This window comes from Aulonocara sp. 'chitande type north' Nkhata Bay, linkage group LG12 (assembly GCF_057382095.1).
Source record: "Aulonocara sp. 'chitande type north' Nkhata Bay isolate Kocher_YH1m ecotype deep benthic linkage group LG12, A_spYH_male_GT1.1, whole genome shotgun sequence".
NCBI classification, from domain to species: domain Eukaryota; kingdom Metazoa; phylum Chordata; class Actinopteri; order Cichliformes; family Cichlidae; genus Aulonocara; species Aulonocara sp. 'chitande type north' Nkhata Bay.
The window spans coordinates 38,252,646-38,273,070 of record NC_141355.1 but is presented as its reverse complement, the minus strand read 5'-3'; the positions used below and the strand labels follow the sequence as shown (position 1 = coordinate 38,273,070).

General features: G+C 42.1%; 1 protein-coding gene across 2 annotated transcripts in view; it reads left to right on the top strand.

Moving 5' to 3' along the window:
- The window catches only part of adamts3 (ADAM metallopeptidase with thrombospondin type 1 motif, 3), a 139,482-nt gene that overhangs the window by 74,987 nt on the left and 44,070 nt on the right, over positions 1-20,425 (top strand). For both annotated transcript variants that reach the window (XM_086315524.1, XM_086315522.1), the window contains exons 8-10: positions 6,686-6,791; positions 13,911-14,054; positions 16,337-16,469. In XM_086315524.1, coding sequence (XP_086171650.1) covers positions 6,686-6,791; positions 13,911-14,054; positions 16,337-16,469 — 383 coding nt within the window. The remainder of the gene's footprint in view (positions 1-6,685; positions 6,792-13,910; positions 14,055-16,336; positions 16,470-20,425) is intronic.

Sequence of the window (20,425 nt, the reverse complement as noted above, 5' to 3'; positions counted from 1 at the left end):
CGTTGTTAGGTGAGTGGAGGCGATCTTAGTGCTGTTAGGTCTTGGAGTAGGTCTTTGAGGATGAGCTGCAGGAGGCGTGTCACGGGAAGTCCATCGATACATCGATGTGGAGCCGATGGTAGCGAAGCTTTGCAGGTTAAAATTCCACATATCTAAGTAGAATAGAAGTGAATTAAATATACACTTGCTACACTAGGCTACAAATCACACATGAAATTATTATTTTTCATCTTTTCTGACTATTTTTTCACTAGCTTTGCATTTGACTAGAGTCCGTGTCAGTACTGGTGCATGAGGCGATACCTGCACCCAGAGGCTGCACAGGTCGTCCAAAGGGAGCAAAGAGTGAAGACAGAGGAGATGATCCAACCAAAGCGTGCTGTTGCTCACTGGGAAACAGTTATTGATAAGCTGTGTTTTATGTTCAGGCCAAAGATTTATCCATTATATTGGAACAAGCATTAGACTAAATAAAAAACTCGCACTGTATGCCCACAGTGTGACAGGAAGCTGTCTCCCTCACAGGGATGAGAGCTCGTGCTGTTAACAGCAGGCGGTCTCTGTTGGTGCAGGCGGTCCGATCAGGCCTCCCCGACTCGATTGTTGCTGTTTATTTGAGTTCTTCTCTCTGTAGCAGGAAGCTGTGAGATTCATTCATCTGGGATCTAACAGGAATTTATGAGCAAAATAAGCGAATATATTCTCTGGTGGGGTTTGGCAGTTTCACCTTTGGTGCACAGTTTTTACTTTGCTCAGCTTAGCCCTGGGCCATGACAGTGCATGTTTTTGCATTTGACACCTCAAATGAGGGCAAGACTGGAGTGCAACATATCAGACACACTGTGAGTGAATATTTCCAATAGACACGGCACAACCACAGGATGAACCTGCCCTGTATAGTGTGGGACCTGTTTAGGTCTCCTGCAGGGTCGGGTCCCTTTTAAAGCTTAATATGCTGCTGCTCCCTGTCTGTAGCCCACTCTGTGGATAACGACCCTGTTAGTGGGTTTAAGTCCATGTTTCTCCATCCATCAAAGCTCAGATCTGATGTTTTCTTTCCAGTACTGAGGGCGCTGGTGTGGGTGGGTGAAGAACTGTGACTACTGCTGGATAATTCCAGACCTGATGGTGTCCAATTACACTCCCAGTCTCGTGGGCTCATCTGTTCACACAGGATGTGTTTGTTTTGTTCGCCATATTCTCTGTCAGTCTTCTTTGTGAGCAGCATTCTCCTCCTGGAATAGCAGGAAGCTTAGATTCACCTTACGGGTGTGATGATTTACGTCTTTGGAGCTGGAGTTCAGCAGCAGTGCATCTTTTCTGGGCTTCTGTTTGGAAGTTGTTGAGCGGTATTAAAATCCAGTCCTCGTGCAAACTTTTGGCCACTTAGCTTGAATATTTCTGTCCAATTTTTCAGTGAATACTTTGAAAACAATTAATTTCCCTCATGTTCTGTTTGGTCAGTTGTCTTTTTCTTTGCATTGAGTTCTTCAGCACAAAAGACCAGCAGCCAAAAACGGATCACTTGCAATGTTTGTGGTTACTGCACTGACTCCGAGCATCAACACTGTCAGCTTTAAGCCGTTCTCTGGTTGGTCTTTCTTTGCTGTTCTGAGTTATTTCAGTTATTCATGCTCCGTTAGTTCTTTAACATCAGATCAGATTGATGACTGAATGAACTGCTCCCTTCGAGTGGATCTGTAACCTTTTCACATTCATTTAATTAACATATTAGTCTCACTCACAAGACAGATTACTCAAAGGTTTTTAACTAAAAGTTTTCTCAGGTCCTTCTAAACCTAAGCTTTACTGGCTCACCTCTGGGAGCCTGAACGTTACCGTACAAGCTTCAGCATTCAGAGCCCTGAAACCTTAACCCCGACTCTGATCTCTCTGTGGGCTTCCTCTGAAAACAAGAGACACACAGTTATAATAAAGTCACTTGGAAAGATGGAAACAGCCGATCTGGACTCTCGGTGAAGGCTAAATAGTTTGTATAAATGTTATAAATTACTTCCCCCACTTTTGCAATAAATCTCAGGTGAGATGTGGGTTAATGTTGTTTTCCCCAAATGGGTGACTGAATGAGGGTAACATTTAAACAATTCTTGGGAGAAATGAAACAGAAGGAAACGTATAGAAAAGTTAATTATGAAATATAGTTGCAAGTGAAATAAAACAAACCTCCCTGCAGCCTGAGTGCTGCACAGATGAAGCAGCACTTCAGGATTTACCAGTCCTCCCAGCATTTGGACTCCGGCAATTACCAGGTAGAAGTGGCTGCAACCAGTCGTCTGCTGCTTTCACACAACAGCACACACATGCCTCTTTTTCTCCGGCATAAAGTAGAGAGAGTGTCAAAATACAGAAAGTCAGTGTGATGTAGTCGAGCTCAAGGTGTGAGGACTCCACTTAGAGTGTGAAGCAATCTCCATCCTGAGCTGGAAGTGGAATTTCAGTTTAATTGGATCTGAGTTATCCTTCAGTCCATTACAGCCCAAAATCAGAGATGTGAGTCGAGCTACATGGACACAATCTGTAAGAGCCTCACTCATCTGAGCAGGATTATTGTGTGTGCTGATTGTGCCACAGCTTCGATGATACTGGGTTTGTTGTTGTGTAGAAGAATTCATTAACTCTAAGCCTCGTGGCTATACTTGCTATCAAGACAGGAGAACATTAACTGGTATGGTTGGTGACGTAAGCCCCGCCCTCTCTTCAACGATGGTCGCTGACAGTGGATGTAGATGGCTTCTTTCACCCCGCTTTGAAACCATCTGTCCAAAATGTGAGCGGTGGCATTCACAGACATGTGACCTCTGTTACTAGTCCATGCCAGTACTTGTCATGGAGCTTAGGTTGGAGTCACTTCTGTGATTATCACGAAGTTCACCCGGACGTATCAAATGCATGAACGCCAGTGTTGTGCAGATGAAAGAAGGCAGTTCCAAAGACGTGTCTTATGTACAAAATGCACATTTCATTTTTCCTTACAGACCGATGTATTTGACAAACACTCGGAGATTCTTTCTTAATGGTCAGCATGAGCAGAAATAATGAGCAGTCAAAGGTTTAAGAACGTCAGGAGAAAAGTGTTTGTTTATTTCTGAGCTTGATTTCCGATAAAACGCTGATCCCTCTCTATCCTCCTCACCGTATTTGTAATCCAGAGATTTCAGTTCAGCACTCGGGGGACCTGCAGCCATGGAAATGCCCGCGATGTCTGATTAAATAAAAACAAAGTGAGAGGAGTAATCAACAAAGCTGCTCTGGGTTCTGATTTAGATTTGATTTATATGCACAAAAAGAGGCCATTCTTAGAAAACAGCTTTGAGGGTCCACTTGACTTTAAGTGTTCATCAGGGGCAAAACAAAACAACAGCAGTTATTATTATTATTGTTTGAGTGCTAGCGCACACCCTGCCTCGGTGGCTCTGCTTGCATGCGTGCTCTCATTAAGTTTACCATGTTTGCTCACTCGCTCTTTCACAAGGAACAACTATGCTTCATGAGTTATTGCATTATTAATGCACCAACACTAATGAACAGCACATGATACAAACCCTAGCTGCTATCCTGTAGGACATGTTGCTAATGAATGTTCGCTGTCCTTTAGTTTGTCGCTGTAATAAAGCAATAAGTGGATGATGATGATGAAGGTCTACGCAATATTATTGTTGCCAGCGTGTTGAGGTTACCTGTGGTTAATGGCCTTGAAATGGTCCCGGACTGCTGGGAGTTCACCGACTTTCTAACGCGCTCATCTAAACCGTGACAGCTGGGCGAACGAGGAAGTGCTGGAACATTCACTCGGCCTATAAATCCTCTGCGGACTAAAGTGCACCACTACAATTCCCAAGGTAATCCCACCCTTGGGAAGGCATAACAGATGAAGAGTCAACAGTGCTGATCTGAAGTGGCACAGAGAGAGAGTGTGTGTGTGTGTGTGTGTGTGTGTGTGTGTGTGTGTCTCTCCCTCTTGGTACCACTGTTAAGAGTTAAACAAACAGCATGGGGAAATCCATCAGTCCGCAGGCAGGAATCTGATTTCGATTTGGAACCTAGTGTCGGGCAGACCATCATATGTTCCAGCTGCACATTTGGGCCAAAATCTATATTTCCTAATGTCATTTCTTTCTTTGCGTGCGAGGTTCACTTCCTGTAAATCAGTACTTGCAGTTTGGCTCCAAACAAAGTTCATGTCCTTCATGATGTTGCAGCTAAACTGGATGTGTAGACATTAAAACAATAAAAATAAGTAGAATATTTATTCTATTTTTGGCCCTGCTGGTCCTTCTCACTGCTGCTGCCTGTGGCTCCAGTTATTAGCAGTGACCATGTGATGTGTATTGTCTTTTGGCAGCAGTGGCAACTAGGGGTGCAACGATACACAAAATTCACGGTTCGGTTCGATACTTTGGTGTCACGGTTCGATATTTTTTCGATACAAAAAAAAATGTTCATGCATTTTTAATTTGTCATTTATTAAAATTATAAATATATATTTTAACTCAAAAGTACAGTTTTTAAATTTAACCCTAACCCTTGTGCGTGTTTTTTATTTTGACAGCGAATGCGCACCTGCGGACCACTTATGTGCAGCCCTGGTTATTTAGCTCGTCATATTGCAGCCACAGAAATTCTTTTGTCCATGAAACCATAAAGCTGCACTTTCTTTTTGCCTCATAGTCTGATTTGTCATAACTTCTCCGTTTGTGGTAAGCTTTTCTTTGGCTGTCACTTCTTCACCCTGACCTGTCTTATTTGGCTCAGCAGAACTGAAATGCTTTTACACGCTCACTCACATAAGCTCAGCGATTCTCTGCGCGATCAACCTCTCACATGTTTAAGCTGCGGGAGATTTCACTTGTCATGTTTGCGTAGTAAGCTAACGATTAATAAGACGATGTCAGAGGAATTGGTGCACAAATTATCATCACTCACAGATCAGTGCTGTCGCTCTCTATACACAGTTCGCACGATTGCAAAGTGAAAGCAAAAAAACAAGCGCAAATTCAAACGCGACTTCAATATGTCACATATTGACAGTGGCTCACCGATGCCAATGACATAATTACCCAGCTACATTTCTGAAAGAATGCAAAAGCATTGACATATATTTTTCCTACAATAGCCCGATGGGCAGGGCAGAGATAGATTTTGGTAGCCCGACTGAAAAAATCGCTAGCTCCGGGACGTCGGGCTAGCGATATTGCGAGCCCTGTATCTGATTGAGGAATTACTCATCTTTGGAAAAGAGAGTTTATTACAGAGAAATGGCTCTTTCCAAAATAAAAGCTATACTATCCGCTTCTTCTGGGCTATATTCTCAGCAGCATAAGGAGAATCATGTGCTAACAGCTGTCTAAATGACTCGGCTAAAGTTAGTAGCATGCTTGTTGTTTTTGTCTTTGCACTAGGATGATGTCGGTGTAAATGTGCAGTCATATTCGTTGTGTTCCCACTAGTGCTTTCAGGTTAATCTCGTTGAAATGACCTTAACGCCACAACACGGCAAATCTCCGTTAACGAGCTACCGCCGATCGCCCCGTGCATGGGGCTAGACGGCCAACACGTTAACGAGCTAACTGCGCTAGCACACTAGTTCACACCAATGTAATTGAGCATTGCATGGCACATCCAACATACTGTTTTACTTTAGTCCATGACTCGCTTACCTTCAGGGTCATACGTCACATGAAAACCAAAATAATTCCAAACGCCAGATCTGAATGAGGTTCAATTTGCTTGTTGCAAGCAGAGCTTAACTTCTGTCTCGCTAGCTTGCCCTGCGCTCTTCCTTCTGACTATGCTGTCTGTGTTGAGCGCTCAGTGGATCTGCGCTCGACAGTGCAGCCTAGGCGGAGTAGTCGAACACAGATTCACTGAGCGCTCAACACAGACAGCATCGTCAGAAGGAAAATTGATAAAATAAATTACAAATGTTGTATTGTTCGATACATATGCGTACCGAACCGAAAGCACTGTATCGAACGGTTCAATATCGATACGAATATCATTGCACCCCTAGTGGCAACACGTATCACTGATGTGCACACGTGACACACGTGACACGTTTAAACGTAGAGATGGGCCGAGATGCATACAGATCTGTCCTACATAAAGTATCCCTCCTCTGTATGTAAATGGCTCTACGTCTCACTCGAGCCCTCAGCACAGCATCATTTGTTGCACATATTTGTCACTTGTGGTCTCATAATGTCCATCCGTCTGTGCTTAATCACCGCACTGCTCCTTGGTTTGTGGTCAGCAGTCGAGATCTTGGATGATGTCGTTGTAGCTAAAACAAACTGCAGTTATAAAGTGAAAAGATTACAGATGAAAACATGTTTTGTTATTGTAGGAACTATGAAGATGACTCAGCATGATAAAGAAATGTTCATTGATAATATTTTTATTGTTCTCTTCTGGCAGATAATGCACAGTTAACTTTTTAAACATTACTTTTTGTTTTTGGTTATAAGATTAGCATTTCATCCTCACACAAAATTAGTTTTATTTCATAGAATAAATTTCCATTTTTAACTTGTTTAATTTTTTTTAATATACCTTTCCACACAACATTTTCCCCTGACGCCTTTCATTGAGATGCGAGGAGACGTTTTGTTTTCAGCGTCCTCATCTTTGTATTTGTTGTGGTAACATTCATCGTTTCTCCCGGCAGGTTACGCTCCGGTCACAGGAATGTGCCACCCAGTCCGGAGCTGCACCCTGAACCACGAAGACGGCTTCTCCTCCGCCTTTGTTGTGGCTCATGAGACCGGACACGTGTGAGTTCCTCGTTTTCATCTTTGGACAAAATGCCAGAGGTTGTTTACTAAGCATGTGTCCATGAACTCAGCCCTTGTTCATTATCTTCTCCTTTTCTCCACATTTCCTGCAACATATGAAATAAGGATAAACAAACTCACATCAGCTGGAAGCATTAAAAAGTTATTAAAACCTGCCGTTCTCTGAAAGGCAGAATTAAGCACATATTGAGTAAATAACAATAATAACAGACTGCACAGTGGATAAGCTGCGTTTAGCTTCATGTTGCTGGCTGGCTGAGTGTGGTTTGCTCATTAACGTGACACAGTGAGGGCCGTTTGGTTGGTGTGTCCAAATCACCTGGAATAGCTGCTTTGAAAAGTGGCGTTAATTTTATCGTAGCATCAATAAAGATTTTTTTTTGTCTGTGTAAACAAACCGACCAATCAAATGAAGCTGTAGCGCTGTAATGAAATCTCTGCACATTTCCAAATGTCCAAACTCTGAGTGTGGAGTTTAAAAACAAATGTAAAAAAATAGAGAAAGAAACTCACAACGTGGTCGTTTTTGTAATTAATACTAAAATTATATATTGTGTGTGTGTGAGGGAGTGCATGCACATGCATATGCGTGTTTGTGGCTTCCAGAACAGTTGGTGTCTTACATGTAAGGTGTTTATGGGAGATTTGTAAATTGTAGCTACAGAAAATAGCCAAGGTCGCACCATCCCTGATGGCTCCTGTGCTGCTGAATGATAAATACTGATGAAAAGAAGTGGTGGGAAAAGATATTCTGGAAAAAGAAAAAAAGAAGGGCTGAAACAAAAGTCCTGTGGCGAATATCAAATTGGTCTTTATAATTTGTCATTTGTACACAAATCTTTTCTGAAACCCTAAACAAGTCATGTGATGCCTGAACCGAACAGAAGGTGAATATGAAGGTAAAAAACAGGCGTCTCAACCTCATATGTTACTGTTGAAAACTGCATGGCCCACCCACCTGTCAGCTAATGTAGAAATGCATTAGCCCATACTACCCTTCAGCAATGAGGAACGACCCCCCCCCCCCCCCGAATGATAACTGTCTGCTACAGGCAGAGGAAACATTCAAACTCACCAACAACACCGACTCTGCACACACAGGAAACACTCCTCTGCAGCTTAAACATGCTTTCTTCCTGTAGTCTGCCGTTAAACAAGAGACATCTGAAACACAGTCTCTTGAATGTGTGAAGCCTAAACCTTCGGGTTAATATGCGCTGTAGTTTAATCCATGTGATATAGTCAGAGTTGAAGTCTTCACATGAGAGGTTGCAGTGCGGTGAAACTTGGACTACAGTGTGAAACAGAACACTGAGCAGGCTAATTTTCCACTTTCCTGCTCTTTCAAGCTGTTTCCACGTCTCCTGTGGAGCTTTTGTTGCGAGTTCTGAAATTTGAAATAAACGCAGCGGGAGAGACTGTCAACAAAGAGCAAATATTTGTCTGCCAGCTGGGTACAGAAACTGGTTCTGGAGTGGACTGAGTCCAGTTGGACAGGATAGAAAAAAGACGGTAGATTTAAGAGATTATCAGAAACTGTCATGGTCCTGCGACCATGACTCAGTGACTTTATGTTTATGTACTTATTGTTATTACTTTCATTATTATTCATGGCTGTTTTGGGATGGTTTGTGTTTGGGATTTTAGACACTGGGTTCTGGGTTTGTGCTCCCTCTGTTGGTCCCTGGTGTTAGTGTTCCCCTGTCTCGTCAGGTTAATCAGGTCCAGCTGTTTCCCCCATCTGTGTGTGATTTCCCAGTGTCTCTTTGTGTATTTATAGCATGTGATTTCCTCTGCTCCTCGTCGCGTCGTCTGTGTTCCTACCTGGTGTAATCCTCTGCGTGTTCTCCCTGCTGTTCTCCCTTCATGTTCAGGTTTGCCACTCCTCTGTGTAGTTTATCCCAGTTTAGTTTCGTCCTTAGTTCTGTTTGCCATCTCCACTTTGTGTTTGTTATTAACAATAAATCACCCTCACATCTGAATAAGTGCTGCATTTTGGGTCCTCCTTCCACTTTCCACACGGCCGCTGCCCCGGACCGTGACAGAAACGCTCAGAGCGATATATCAGTATTGTTGAAAAGCATCAGGTGATTTTACAGATGAAGCAGTCATGAGACGGGAGTTTGAAATGATCAATAACAAAGGTACATGATGCGGGTTTTGTTTGAACATATTAAGAATGAAAGGGAGACTGGATTATAGCGTGGAGAACGGAGGTATTCAGCAGGAACAGAAGCTTTTTGAAACCCAGCGCAGATGGCGAGGGTCCTTCACAATGAGATGTCCCAGGGCACAGCATGAAATCCTCCGACTGTGCAAACGAAGCAGGCCTAGTGAGCAGGGATGTCCGGGGATCGATAGATGCTCTGAGAAAATAAAACAGATTAAAGCAGTGTGGAAACCAGCAGCTGTGCAGTACACACCCACAGCTTTCTGGTTCTGAGAGAAGAGCCTAGAGGGCAAATAATGAGGTATTTAATTTACCGTCAAAGATTAATTCCCAATGGAGGGAAAAAATCAATTTAAACATGCTGAAAGCATCTGGAGCTGAAGAGAAGGGAACAGCAGCACGAGGCAGAGGCAGGATGATGGTGATCGCTGCTTTTTAAGCCCTACAGACTGTGCAAGGATCGGTTTAGTCCTGAGATATATCACAGATATGCACATATCAATTAGGGGAAGATTTTTAAAAGCCTTTATAGACGGAGAAATGGTTTCAGCAATCGAGAGCTCCTTCAATGTTGATGTGGGCAGGAGAGGAGTGTTGAATGACAACCTTAAACCTTTACTCACAAACTGTGAATTTATAGAAGTAAAGTACTTAAGCTTCTGAATGAACAAGTTTATATGTTGGCAGTATTTTAAAGTTGGTGCCTTGCTGCAGAAACCCAGGACCACCGGGGTGGTGGGTTTGAATCCACCATCTGTCCGTCGTTTCTGTGGACTCAGGTTAATTGGTGATTCTAAATTAGTTTTAGGTTTTGTGTCTCTCTGTGAGCGCTGTGGCAGAAACAGGAACCTGCCCAGGGTGCACCCCACCTCTCGCCTTATTGATCTGTGTGTGAGCATCGCTGCAGCAGTCCTTCCAATACACCTTCACAGTTGGAGCCTGGCTGTAGCTCAGGAGGTGGAGCAGGTCATTTACTAATTGGAAGGTTTGCGGTTTGGTCCCTGGCTTATCCAGGCTGGATGCCAGAGTATTCTTGGACAACATACTAACCTCAGTGTGAACGTTACAAAAAAATCACTTAGGCAGACAAAGCTGAGGAAAAAGTGCTCGTATAATGTCTGAGGGCTGAGGTAGAGCAGAGACGCACTATATAAGAATCAGTCCATTTACCATCAACACGCTGCTCTACTTTTAAAGTGGCCAGTGAGCTGTGGCCGTCCACTCTGAGCACCTCTGAAGGACATGCTTCATGTAATTAGAGGTGTGGAAACAGACTGGGCTCATTGAACATGCGCTCAGTTACAGTAAATGCTGGGCTTCATTATATCCTGCCTCCTCACTTCAGCTTCCATTCTGTGGCCCCGAACGACCTTAAAGTAGAAGGAACCCAAGAACATGAACTGAATTTATTTTAATTAACCTGTTTCCATAGTTCAGATGTCATGTACAGTAGTAGAGACATCGATGTTTCCAGCACCATTGGAGGTTTTTAGAAATGAAGCCTATTAGAATGCACACCCAGTATATCCTGCCACATCGAGTTTTTCCAGTAAAGTTTAGGCCAAGATCCTCAGAGGATGTTGCTGCGAAATAAGAAAGTAAGCATCAAGTCAAGTTTCTTAAAAAGGCGGGTGTGTTGCCGTCGACGATTACATCAGTCAGACTCAGTCTGCACATTGTGTTAAAATGAGACTGAGCGCATACTTCTGCTGCAACTCTGTCATTAACCTGTGCAAGATCCTGTGTGACGTGAGCTGTAGGTGACGAGCACACCGCTGTGCCTCTTCCCACACCTTTCCAATGACAATTTCTGCATCCTTTCAACACTAAACAATGCGGCAATCATTACCGCTTCCCTCAGCGGCTGACCATGTGAACAAGGTCACTGTGCAACAACTTCTGTCACTTTTGCATCTGCAAACAAGTGCTGCACCACGAATGCTTTGAGAGTGAGCGATTGTAACAGAGTTTGCGTCATTGCCTGCACATGTATTCGGTGCAAAAGAGGGGCAATGTTATGCAGAGATCATCACCCGGCGTTCAGGTCTGACCATTTAACTTCATTTGGTGTCAGGCGGCACATAACGTACAGCATCATGATGTAAACGCAGCTACAGCTTTCAGTGAGTTGAATAAAATAGTAAACATGTGCCGTTCAGCTTCCAGCTACTAAATATCAGCTTTTGAGTTTAGTATTTTTTTATTTTGACACCTAGTTTCCAACTGCTGATGAAGAATGTGTGAAGTAAGCTCTGAAGAAGAACATATTTTCATCTCTAGTGACAGCTCTGTGTTAGGTGCTCTTTCTAACACCCTGAACAGGATTTTAGGATTCATCTGCAGTTACAAAAAATGGACTCTATATACTTTTATTTCCAGTTGTCGTTGTCTCCCTCCTGTTTTCTGCCTCCTGCTGCACTGAAATAAAATTTTGCATTTAAAAGTTGCCCATAGATGGAAGGGTTGATTCCTGAGAGTTTCCGATCTAACCTGCCTGAATCATTGCTGATTTGCTCTGATCTGTTTGCCTCTTTGGTTTGATTTGTCTGAGACGGTGTGAAAGCTTTTCACTCGGAGTCTGACGCAAACCAAACAGCAGGAAATGTGGTTTTCAGTGTGGCTGCAGTCAGCTGTGTGAAGGCAAAGCAGACCATCACTGTCTGATGATGGATGTTTCACTTTAGCTAGAAGTCATAAAATGAACATTTCCTTCAGCTGTAAATGAACCTATCATGTGTATGTTAGGATGCTCACACGGTACCTGGGTTTATTTCTATTCTCTCTTAAAAAGAATTTCCACGATCTCCAAGTGTAACACATACTGATTTCCATTCATGGATCTAATACGGGACAGCTGCCAAAATCCATGTGCAAAAAAAACTAATCCAACAAACCCCTGCTCCAAAAAAGAGCTCAAAGAAAAATACTTTCACAAAAAGACTGCACTGAAGTACAAGACTGAACATCACCAGTGGGAGTCCTGTCTCCTCTGATTAAAGGGAGAAACTAAAGCAGCAGGCCACGCCATCACTCGGTAAAGTTATCTGCGGTCACGGGATGAATGTAACAGACTCATCTAAACAGTAAGGACACAGGATTCAGCAGGTTCATTAGCACCAAGCATTATTTGCTTTGTACATATTATTTATGGAGTATGCTGTTTCTAGCGTTTGTGTTGGGTGGTTAGGTGGAGGTCATGGTGGTGCTGACATTTCCAGATGATCATCACAGAATTCTGACAGTGTGACACTGTCAGTTTGTTTCCATCTTTGAAAAGACCGAATCAGCTGATCCTCTCTCACTGTGTGAGCTGGGACCATCATTCTGGAGCCATGACCAAAGGAAGTCACATGTAACATACAATCAGCTGAAACCCGTTAAAGACACCAGGCTCTGTGCTCTATGCAAAACTACACGTGTAAAAATAAGCAATGGCATGTGATCATGTGATTTTTTTTTTTTTTTAAAGCATTCATACTTACAAAAACATATCTCATCAGTTATGGTGGGCGTTACTGTGAACACTGAAGAAGCAGGTCTGTCTGATTTGGAACGTTTGAACTTGACTGGATTAAAGTACTAACACTCCTGCTATGTCAGATAAAAGTAAAAAGCTAAAAGCATGACTACGTTTGAAAGAATCATCGTTAATAGGATATTTTAAAGTCATGTGAGACGGTGGAGATGATAATAAAGACGTTGACACTGCAGCATTGCTGTGAATGTAAATGCGTCTGTAAGATGCCTCAGTTTCAGCAGATTTAAAGTACAATTCGCAAAAGCCGTGTGAATCTTTGTTTGGTTTGCTGTTAAAGGTTATTTTATAGCTCTGACTAGGGCTGCCACAAACGATTATTTTGATAGTCGACTAGTCACAGATTATTTTTGCGATTAGTCGACTAATCAGATCATCGTCCATTGGACGTAAAACGACAGCTTATTGCACCAGCAGCATCTGCTCTTATATAACTATCATTAGCTTACAGCTTGAAGTGTTTAAGGTCTGTGCTAACTAAAAATAAAGACAAGATGATAGTTTATTAAATTTTAATGAAGTTTGCAGATTGTCTCGGTGAAGTTTAATAAACTCCTTGCTATCTAAAATATAACAGGACAATGGAGTATATTCTGAGCATCTCACACTTCTGATAATCAGCTGTCTGCTTGACGTTTATTCAGCTGTGTAAAAACTATAACTATAACAGATTTACTCAGGAACAAATAAAATACTGAAAAAAGCCAAACAATAACATTTTGAAGTTATCTAAGTGACTCATATATCATGTTTAACCTGAGTAGCGAAAGACAGCGGTGGGTCTCGGGGCACTAGTGAGCCTAGCCCCCGGCTAGCTAACGAGCTAGTGGGTAACAGACGTCTCCGAAAACGTCGGAGCGCTTTTGAAAATATGTGGTGTCCTGATAAACTGAGCCGATATTTGAGGTTTACACAGCTACATTCTGGCCTGAACATATGTTAAACGTTTATTTTGTGACCCAGAAAGAATACTAAGAGTAATATTAAAACTAGCTAGCTGCCGCCATTGTTGGAAACTGCGCTATGAATTCTGGGACACAGCTGCTTCTTCTTCTTCGGGGTTTAACGGCAGCTGGCATCCTTGTACATGCAGTGCTGCCATCTTCTGTTTCAGTCCGTTATTACACTCTTAAATCCTGCTACTTATTCCTGCGTCTTTTGGGATCTTACAAAGCTTCAAACGACGCGTTGACTATTAAATCAGTCGTTGACGATTTTGATAGTCGACTAATCGTGACTAGTCGACTAATTGTGGCAGCCCTAGCTCTGACCTTTCCACATGTTTTATGAATTGAAGTTGTAAAAAATAATGAAATCCTTGTCGTCGAGGTTTATCTTGTATTGCTGTTCTGCTGTTTTGTAATTTATGGTTTGTCTCTGCCTGTGAGAGCAGGTTGGGCATGGAGCACGATGGCCAAGGCAACCGCTGTGGGGACGAAACGGCGATGGGAAGCGTGATGGCCCCACTGGTGCAGGCGGCCTTCCATCGATACCACTGGTCAATGTGCAGCGGGCAGGAGCTGAAGCGATACATCCAGTGAGTTCATAAACCTGCACAGTACTCCGCATGGGTGCTGACAATCACGACTCCAGAGCTCCACCTGGGATGCGTTAAAAAAAAAAAAAAAAAGAATAAATCACAAAATATAAGAGTTAAGTTAAAATTGGGAAATGTTTTATTAAAAGCTTTATTAAACAACAACCTCCTCAGCTACATACATTTGCTCAGAGATTTTGGGGTGGATGAGTAAATAAATTCACAGTAAGACCCGACAGTCGGATGCTGGAGCAGTGGGGTCAGACGCAGTTGTGATGTCCTGCAGCACAGACGGATGGATGGGAACGCCACCAAAATTAGGAGGATGAGTTTGGCACATCTTAATGTTCCTCCATAATTTTGACTCTTGGAAACGTATAAAGGAGACAAGCAGGCTGTTTGTTGGCGGTGCAGTGTCAGAAACGTCAAATCAATCACAGCCCAGTGAGCAAATTGCATTTTACAGCTCAGTAGCCAAACTATAAAGAGCTACATGGTTGCTCTATCTGCCCCATATTTCATACTCTGTTTGTCCTCAGCATGCATTCATCTTATTTAGTGTTGTCTACACTCACAACAACAGTAACGTCAGTGTATGTTTTATCATAAGATAGAAAACCAGCAAGAAATATATGAAGAGGAAGCCAACGATCTGTGAGCAAGCACAACAAATCCTGTTTTAGAGTCAGAACAGGCAGGCTGAAGGTAATAACAGAATAATTAACCTAATTCATGCAGTGTGACAGAGAGGAGACCCCAGAATTTCCCCTAAAGCACCCCAATCTGTTGAGACACTTTATATTTAAAATATCTTATTATTTACAGCCAAGTGCCAACATGATGAAAATGTCTGGCTCCGCCCACCAGAATAAATTGTCTTCTTTATGCTTCGTGTGTGTCGTCTGGTGTCCTGCTAATAACCGTATAACGTGTTAACCCGAGGACGTCTGAGCTTTGACACCAGCGTTGTTGGCCTGTGTTCAGTTCATAGACATGGATTTTTCTTCTTCTCTCTGTAACTGACAGGCAAAGCAGAAAATTATTGACAGAGCCTCAAAGAGGATGACAGAGGCAGCGAGCAATCAATCACCAAACAGTACAGCGATTTTTTTTCTGGCTTTTATTATGAAAGGTGCCTTTGTTGACAAAAATCAATGTATAGCAGGAAAAAGTTTCTGCGTTATCTCGATATGAAGACTTTGTGAGGCAGCTGCTGAGAAGAAATTTAATGAGAAGTTTAAAAATCATTCCACATTTTCAAAAGGCACATATGCCTGCTCTGTCTCTGCGCCGGGTTTAGCTGTGCCCCGTGAAAAAACAAACAGCCAGGCTGGGGTTTACTGCAGCTGAGCCGCTTCTCACCACCTGGCTCTGTCGTTAAATTAGGAAGTATGTGCATAAATCTCAGTGGGAAAACAAGCAGTTTCTGGATTTCTCTGATAGCTTTGTGCCGCATTCAGGTAAAATCAGAATGGTCAAAAGTTAAGAAATATCAGAGGGGCGTATTTAGCCTTTTAGCTTTCCTTTGGGTTCGTTTCTTAATCATTTGCTTAATAATTAGATTTTGCACTGACGTCGATGGAGGGATTAAATGTCTCAGTTGATAATAGATTCCCAAGGTCAAAATATAATTATTCTTTAATGAAACTGAAAGTTTCTGTTAAAGTCCTTTCTTTAACTTTACTCTAATGTGTTAATAACAAACCACACGCAGCGTATAACAGCATTTATAGCATCTGCAAACAGCAGAGCAACAAGTCGTTTCTCTTGTTATATTGAGCAGGTTTAACTAGTGTTCATGCAACAGTTTGAGTTGCTGCAGGGCCTTTAAATTCAATCACCCATTAAGCAGTAACTCCCACAGTGAACAAACAGAATGAAGTCAAAACTATGAAACTAATTAACAAATGAAAACAACGCTTCCGGTTATGCTAAAACATCAACGTAACAGAGACTTGAGTTATATGGATCATTTGTTGGACTGATGGTTTTATCTGCAGAGGGCTGATGATTGCAGGGAAAAGCTGCAGTGAGGGGGTTTGATGCCTTTGCTCTGCTGGGTGGTTTAGGTTCACTTAGAGTGAATTAATTCGTGACAGCAAATAAGTAAAAATTATGCGACGGCTTGTGGCCACATCTAGGAGAGGGTGTGGCCTCAGGCTTTCCAGGTACAGATGCCCTTTCAAATAAAGATCTCTAGTTTGTGTCAATAAACCTTTTTGGCCCTGTGAACTTTGTTTGGCTTGTTCAGAGTGAAAACATGAACCTTCATGTCCTCACAGCACGTATGATTGTCTCCTGGATGACCCCTTCAAACATGACTGGCCGGAGATTCCTGAACTTCCTGGCATCAACTACTCGATGGATGAGCAGTGTCGATTTGACTTCGGGGTCGGCTACAAGATCTGCACTTCCGTGAGTAAAAGATAAAAAAATATGTAATCGATAGCAGAAACCAGCTAAAATATATTCTGTGGTCTGTTGAAGAAGTTATTTCTTTAGACTCTTGGGATGAGCGAGCAGGGACTTTCAGTGAGGTTTCTGCAGAAAGCTGTGCTGATCACAGCCTCCAGAGGAAACTGACTTTGAAATCTCAGACGATCAGAAACCGTCTGCAGGTTATCGAGCGCTTCAAACAGAAGCCTGCTCGTTTAACCTCAATCACACCTGTGATTCCCCAGACCTCTGCAGATGGCAGGGTGATCACCGTTGTCCCTGTTTACTGTCATCTGTTTCCAGCAGGTCAGAGATGCTCAAATAACAGATAAAAATGAGCTTTTCCAGTTGTTAATTTTGTGAATACCGCGCTAATAAAAATGCAGATATGCTCAGTATGAGCTGTTGAATCTTAAGCTTTGAGTGTTTGCAAGATTTTGTTTTATTTATTTTTTTACTTACAACAAAAGTGAGTTTTAAAAAGTCAGAAATGCAGCAGCCTGATGAGAGGCAGACGTAATGATGTTGATCATGTGTCGCAGAAAGTGTCACGCTGTACTCAAAAAAGCTTTAAACTTGCAGAAGACGACTTATTATTTTGGGAGCTGTAGGAACAGAATGAGAGTCTGAGGATTGGGCGTCTGGCTACGATCGTCGATCGATGTCTGGGGTCCTGACTTTACACTGAGGTTGGCATTTCTTTGAAAGCATTTCGAAAGTCAACAGAGTCCCTGTGATGCAGTCCTATTATCGCTGAAGGCTGCATTGTTTGATTTCAGCTTAAAAAGGAGGCCCGGCTGCTCTGTCTGAGGTTTAATAGGTTGTAGCTGACAGTTTTCGATGCCCTTTGTTCTCTACAAAGATCAATTTTTGGTTCTTATTTTCTGCTTTGTAATTATTTGTTCATTTCACGAGATGATACACTGCTAAGAGGAGACGCTGTATGCCGTTTTAAAATTTCCTTCCTCTTCATCATCTTATTAAAAAAATTATCAGATGATCACTTCTGCTGTTTATGAAAGTCTGCAGCTACACGCAGCGCTACAGAGCACTTCAGCAGTTTTCATCTCATTATTTCGAGTTTCCAGCCCGAGCTCTGTGTGTGTGTGTGTGTGTGTGTGTGTGCGTGTGTGTGTGCGTGTGTGCGTGTGTGTGTGTGTGTGTGTCTAGAATACATGCCGAGATCTCTGATCAGCAAACTGAACATTTCCTCTCCAGCATCAGATGGCAGATAGACATGGTTTGTGACTAGATGTGCACCTAATGCAGCATTTGGTGACTGTAGAGCAAAAGATTCCCTGTAGATGTGAGACCACGGCCACAGCTAAGTGTTTAAATACTGAACTTACTGAGTGTAACTTCCTGTTTGCTCTAAGTACAAAATGTAAACTGCTTGATTCAGGTTTGCCATTAATGTCTGTGCTCTGCTTCAAATCTAATAAAAGGCCTGTTAAAGTGCTTAGATGAAATTAATCTAAACCGACATTTACATCATGGAGGTTTAATTTATTACAGTGCTCGCGGTTTTACAGACAGCAGGGATGTGCCCACCGAGAGCAGGTTGCTCATATACCGAGACTGCTTCCTTTGTAGTCATGCTAATCTAATCTAATGCTCATCTAAATGATGAAAAACAGCTAAAAATGTATTTAAAACACTTAAATAATAAAGACGTAAGAAATAAATAAAAGAAATAATGGTTTTCTTCAAAGGCACCTTTTCCATATTTTGTCATATACTTGCAGTTCAAATGATGCACACTCATATTAAAAATAGTTTCAAACAGTGAGCTCAGCATATGTGCAAATAGCCACCATGAGACAAAAGGACTGATTGCTCTAAATGCTTTTTTTCTTCTGTTGGATCTCTGTGACGTCATAGAGAAGCGATGGTCATCTCAGGAGTGTTGTACCAGTCCTGTTGTACTGCTAATTAAATATGATATTTCATCAGGAGGCAGCTTCAGCTTCTGTGAGCGCGTCACTTTCACCCAGTTACTGTTGCCCTGTTGTTTATGAGGGGCAGCCAATCAGAGGACTTTAAAGAAAGGCTCGTTTTCAGACAGAGGATGAAGCAAGGCCCAGTGTGGGATAAAGATCATTTTAAACTACAGATCATGCAAAGCTGCTCTAGTATTATCCAATAATAAAACACTGTGAGCCAAGTAGTAACTTTTTTTTGCACCTCATGTTCCAGAATTATTTCCAGTGTCAGCTTGGTGTAAGATCAAGCAAACATTTCTGCTTCATCTACACTGAGAAGTAAACTTTTTCCACTTTAAAGTTTCCTGTGTTGTGTTTTAGTGCTGACGTAGGACAATTGTCTAATTTAAGTACGACTGTGCAATGACAGCAAAGACTCAAGTTCAACCTAACAAAAGTCTACGCTGTTACCTACGAGATGTTTACAGCCTGCAGCTGTTAAAAAAGCAGAAGAAATCCAGAAGTGAAGAGATTCAAGACACGCTCTGTTGATCAGCCTCTTTAAAACCTCCGTTGGTTCAGGTTTGTTTGCTATGATGTTAACTCTTCCACAAAAGCTGGATGCTAGCACAGATGATTGTTTTAGCATCGCAAATGAGCAAATCACAAATTAGGCGTGTCATTGCCCAGCTGAGCAGATTACAGCTGTTACTGCTTACTGGGCCATTCTGAAGTACTGTTTAGATCAAGTGGCCGGTTTAATTCCTGCATGCTTATCTACATCTATTAAGGCCACGTTAGCTTTACACCCACATTTCTGGGTCACAGGATTTGCCTGCATTTTGCCCCAGTTTTGCCTTTTTAACCGAACATCAGAGAGGTTCGGCCAGCGAAGGCAGGCTGCTCTGTTGGGTCTCAAAAACAATAATTTTTACAAAGAAGGGCTGAACAATATGGAGATTAAAAAAAAAAAGATTTATCAAGGTAATACTACATGCGCCCCATATACATGTATACACCATGTTTTCTATGCTTTTGATGCTTCTCCTTTTTAGTTTTAGCTTTTTTCCATCAAACAAAAGCATCAGGAAAGCTGTAAAAGAAAAACATGAAGTGGTAGAGTTACCCTGAGTTTGCTTTAGCCTGAGAGTTTGATTTATAGATGTCTTACTCTTTATTAAAACCCCACGCAGGGCCTGTGCTCGCAGTGCAGACAGATAAATGTGTAACAGACAACAACACAGTCCTTTAGAGACAGCTGATTATCGACCTGTCAGACCAAAAACAGTCCCGCAGTTTATGGCTGTCGCGCTCACCGTTGCTGTAATTTAACTTCCACAAAGAATTGGACAGAAAGTTAGTGAAGCTGTTAGATGTTAGAATAATAGAATCCCAAATGAACTTTAAAATAAAAGACACAACTTCTTGTGTGTCTTCCTTACTCTGACCAGGAACAAAAGACATGTGATGAGCGACCTTACTAACAAAACCAAAAGGAATCAGGCCTGAAGAAGTCAATGTACTGTCAAAATGTCATCCTGATGTGGAATGGAAGAAGGAATAAGAGCGAGATGGCAACATGGAGGTGTTATTTTTGCTCCTTTGTGCAGAATAATACCCGAGCGCTTTCAAAGAATATATGATGTTTTTCTGTCTCCTGATGATTGCCTCATAAAGGAGGGAAAGGCAGTTCAGTTGGAGGCTGATAATGTTACATAAGGTTGCAAGAAAAAGCTAAATTATTGCCTCGGTTTTGTTTAAAAATCCATCTCTGTCCAGGTTAAACTGTTTGCCCACTAATTCTGCTGTTTCATAGAAATGCTCCTCTGCATCAGGTCACGACTGCAGAGAATATCTGGCTTCCATTTACCTGCCCGGTCGTTGTTCTTGAATGCAGATGATTAAAAACAGAAAATCAGATAATTCAGAGATGGTTTTCTGAGACTCGTTAAACTACTCACAAAGGGAACAGGCTGTCCCTCCAGGTAATTGTGTTTATGCTGCTGCAAACAA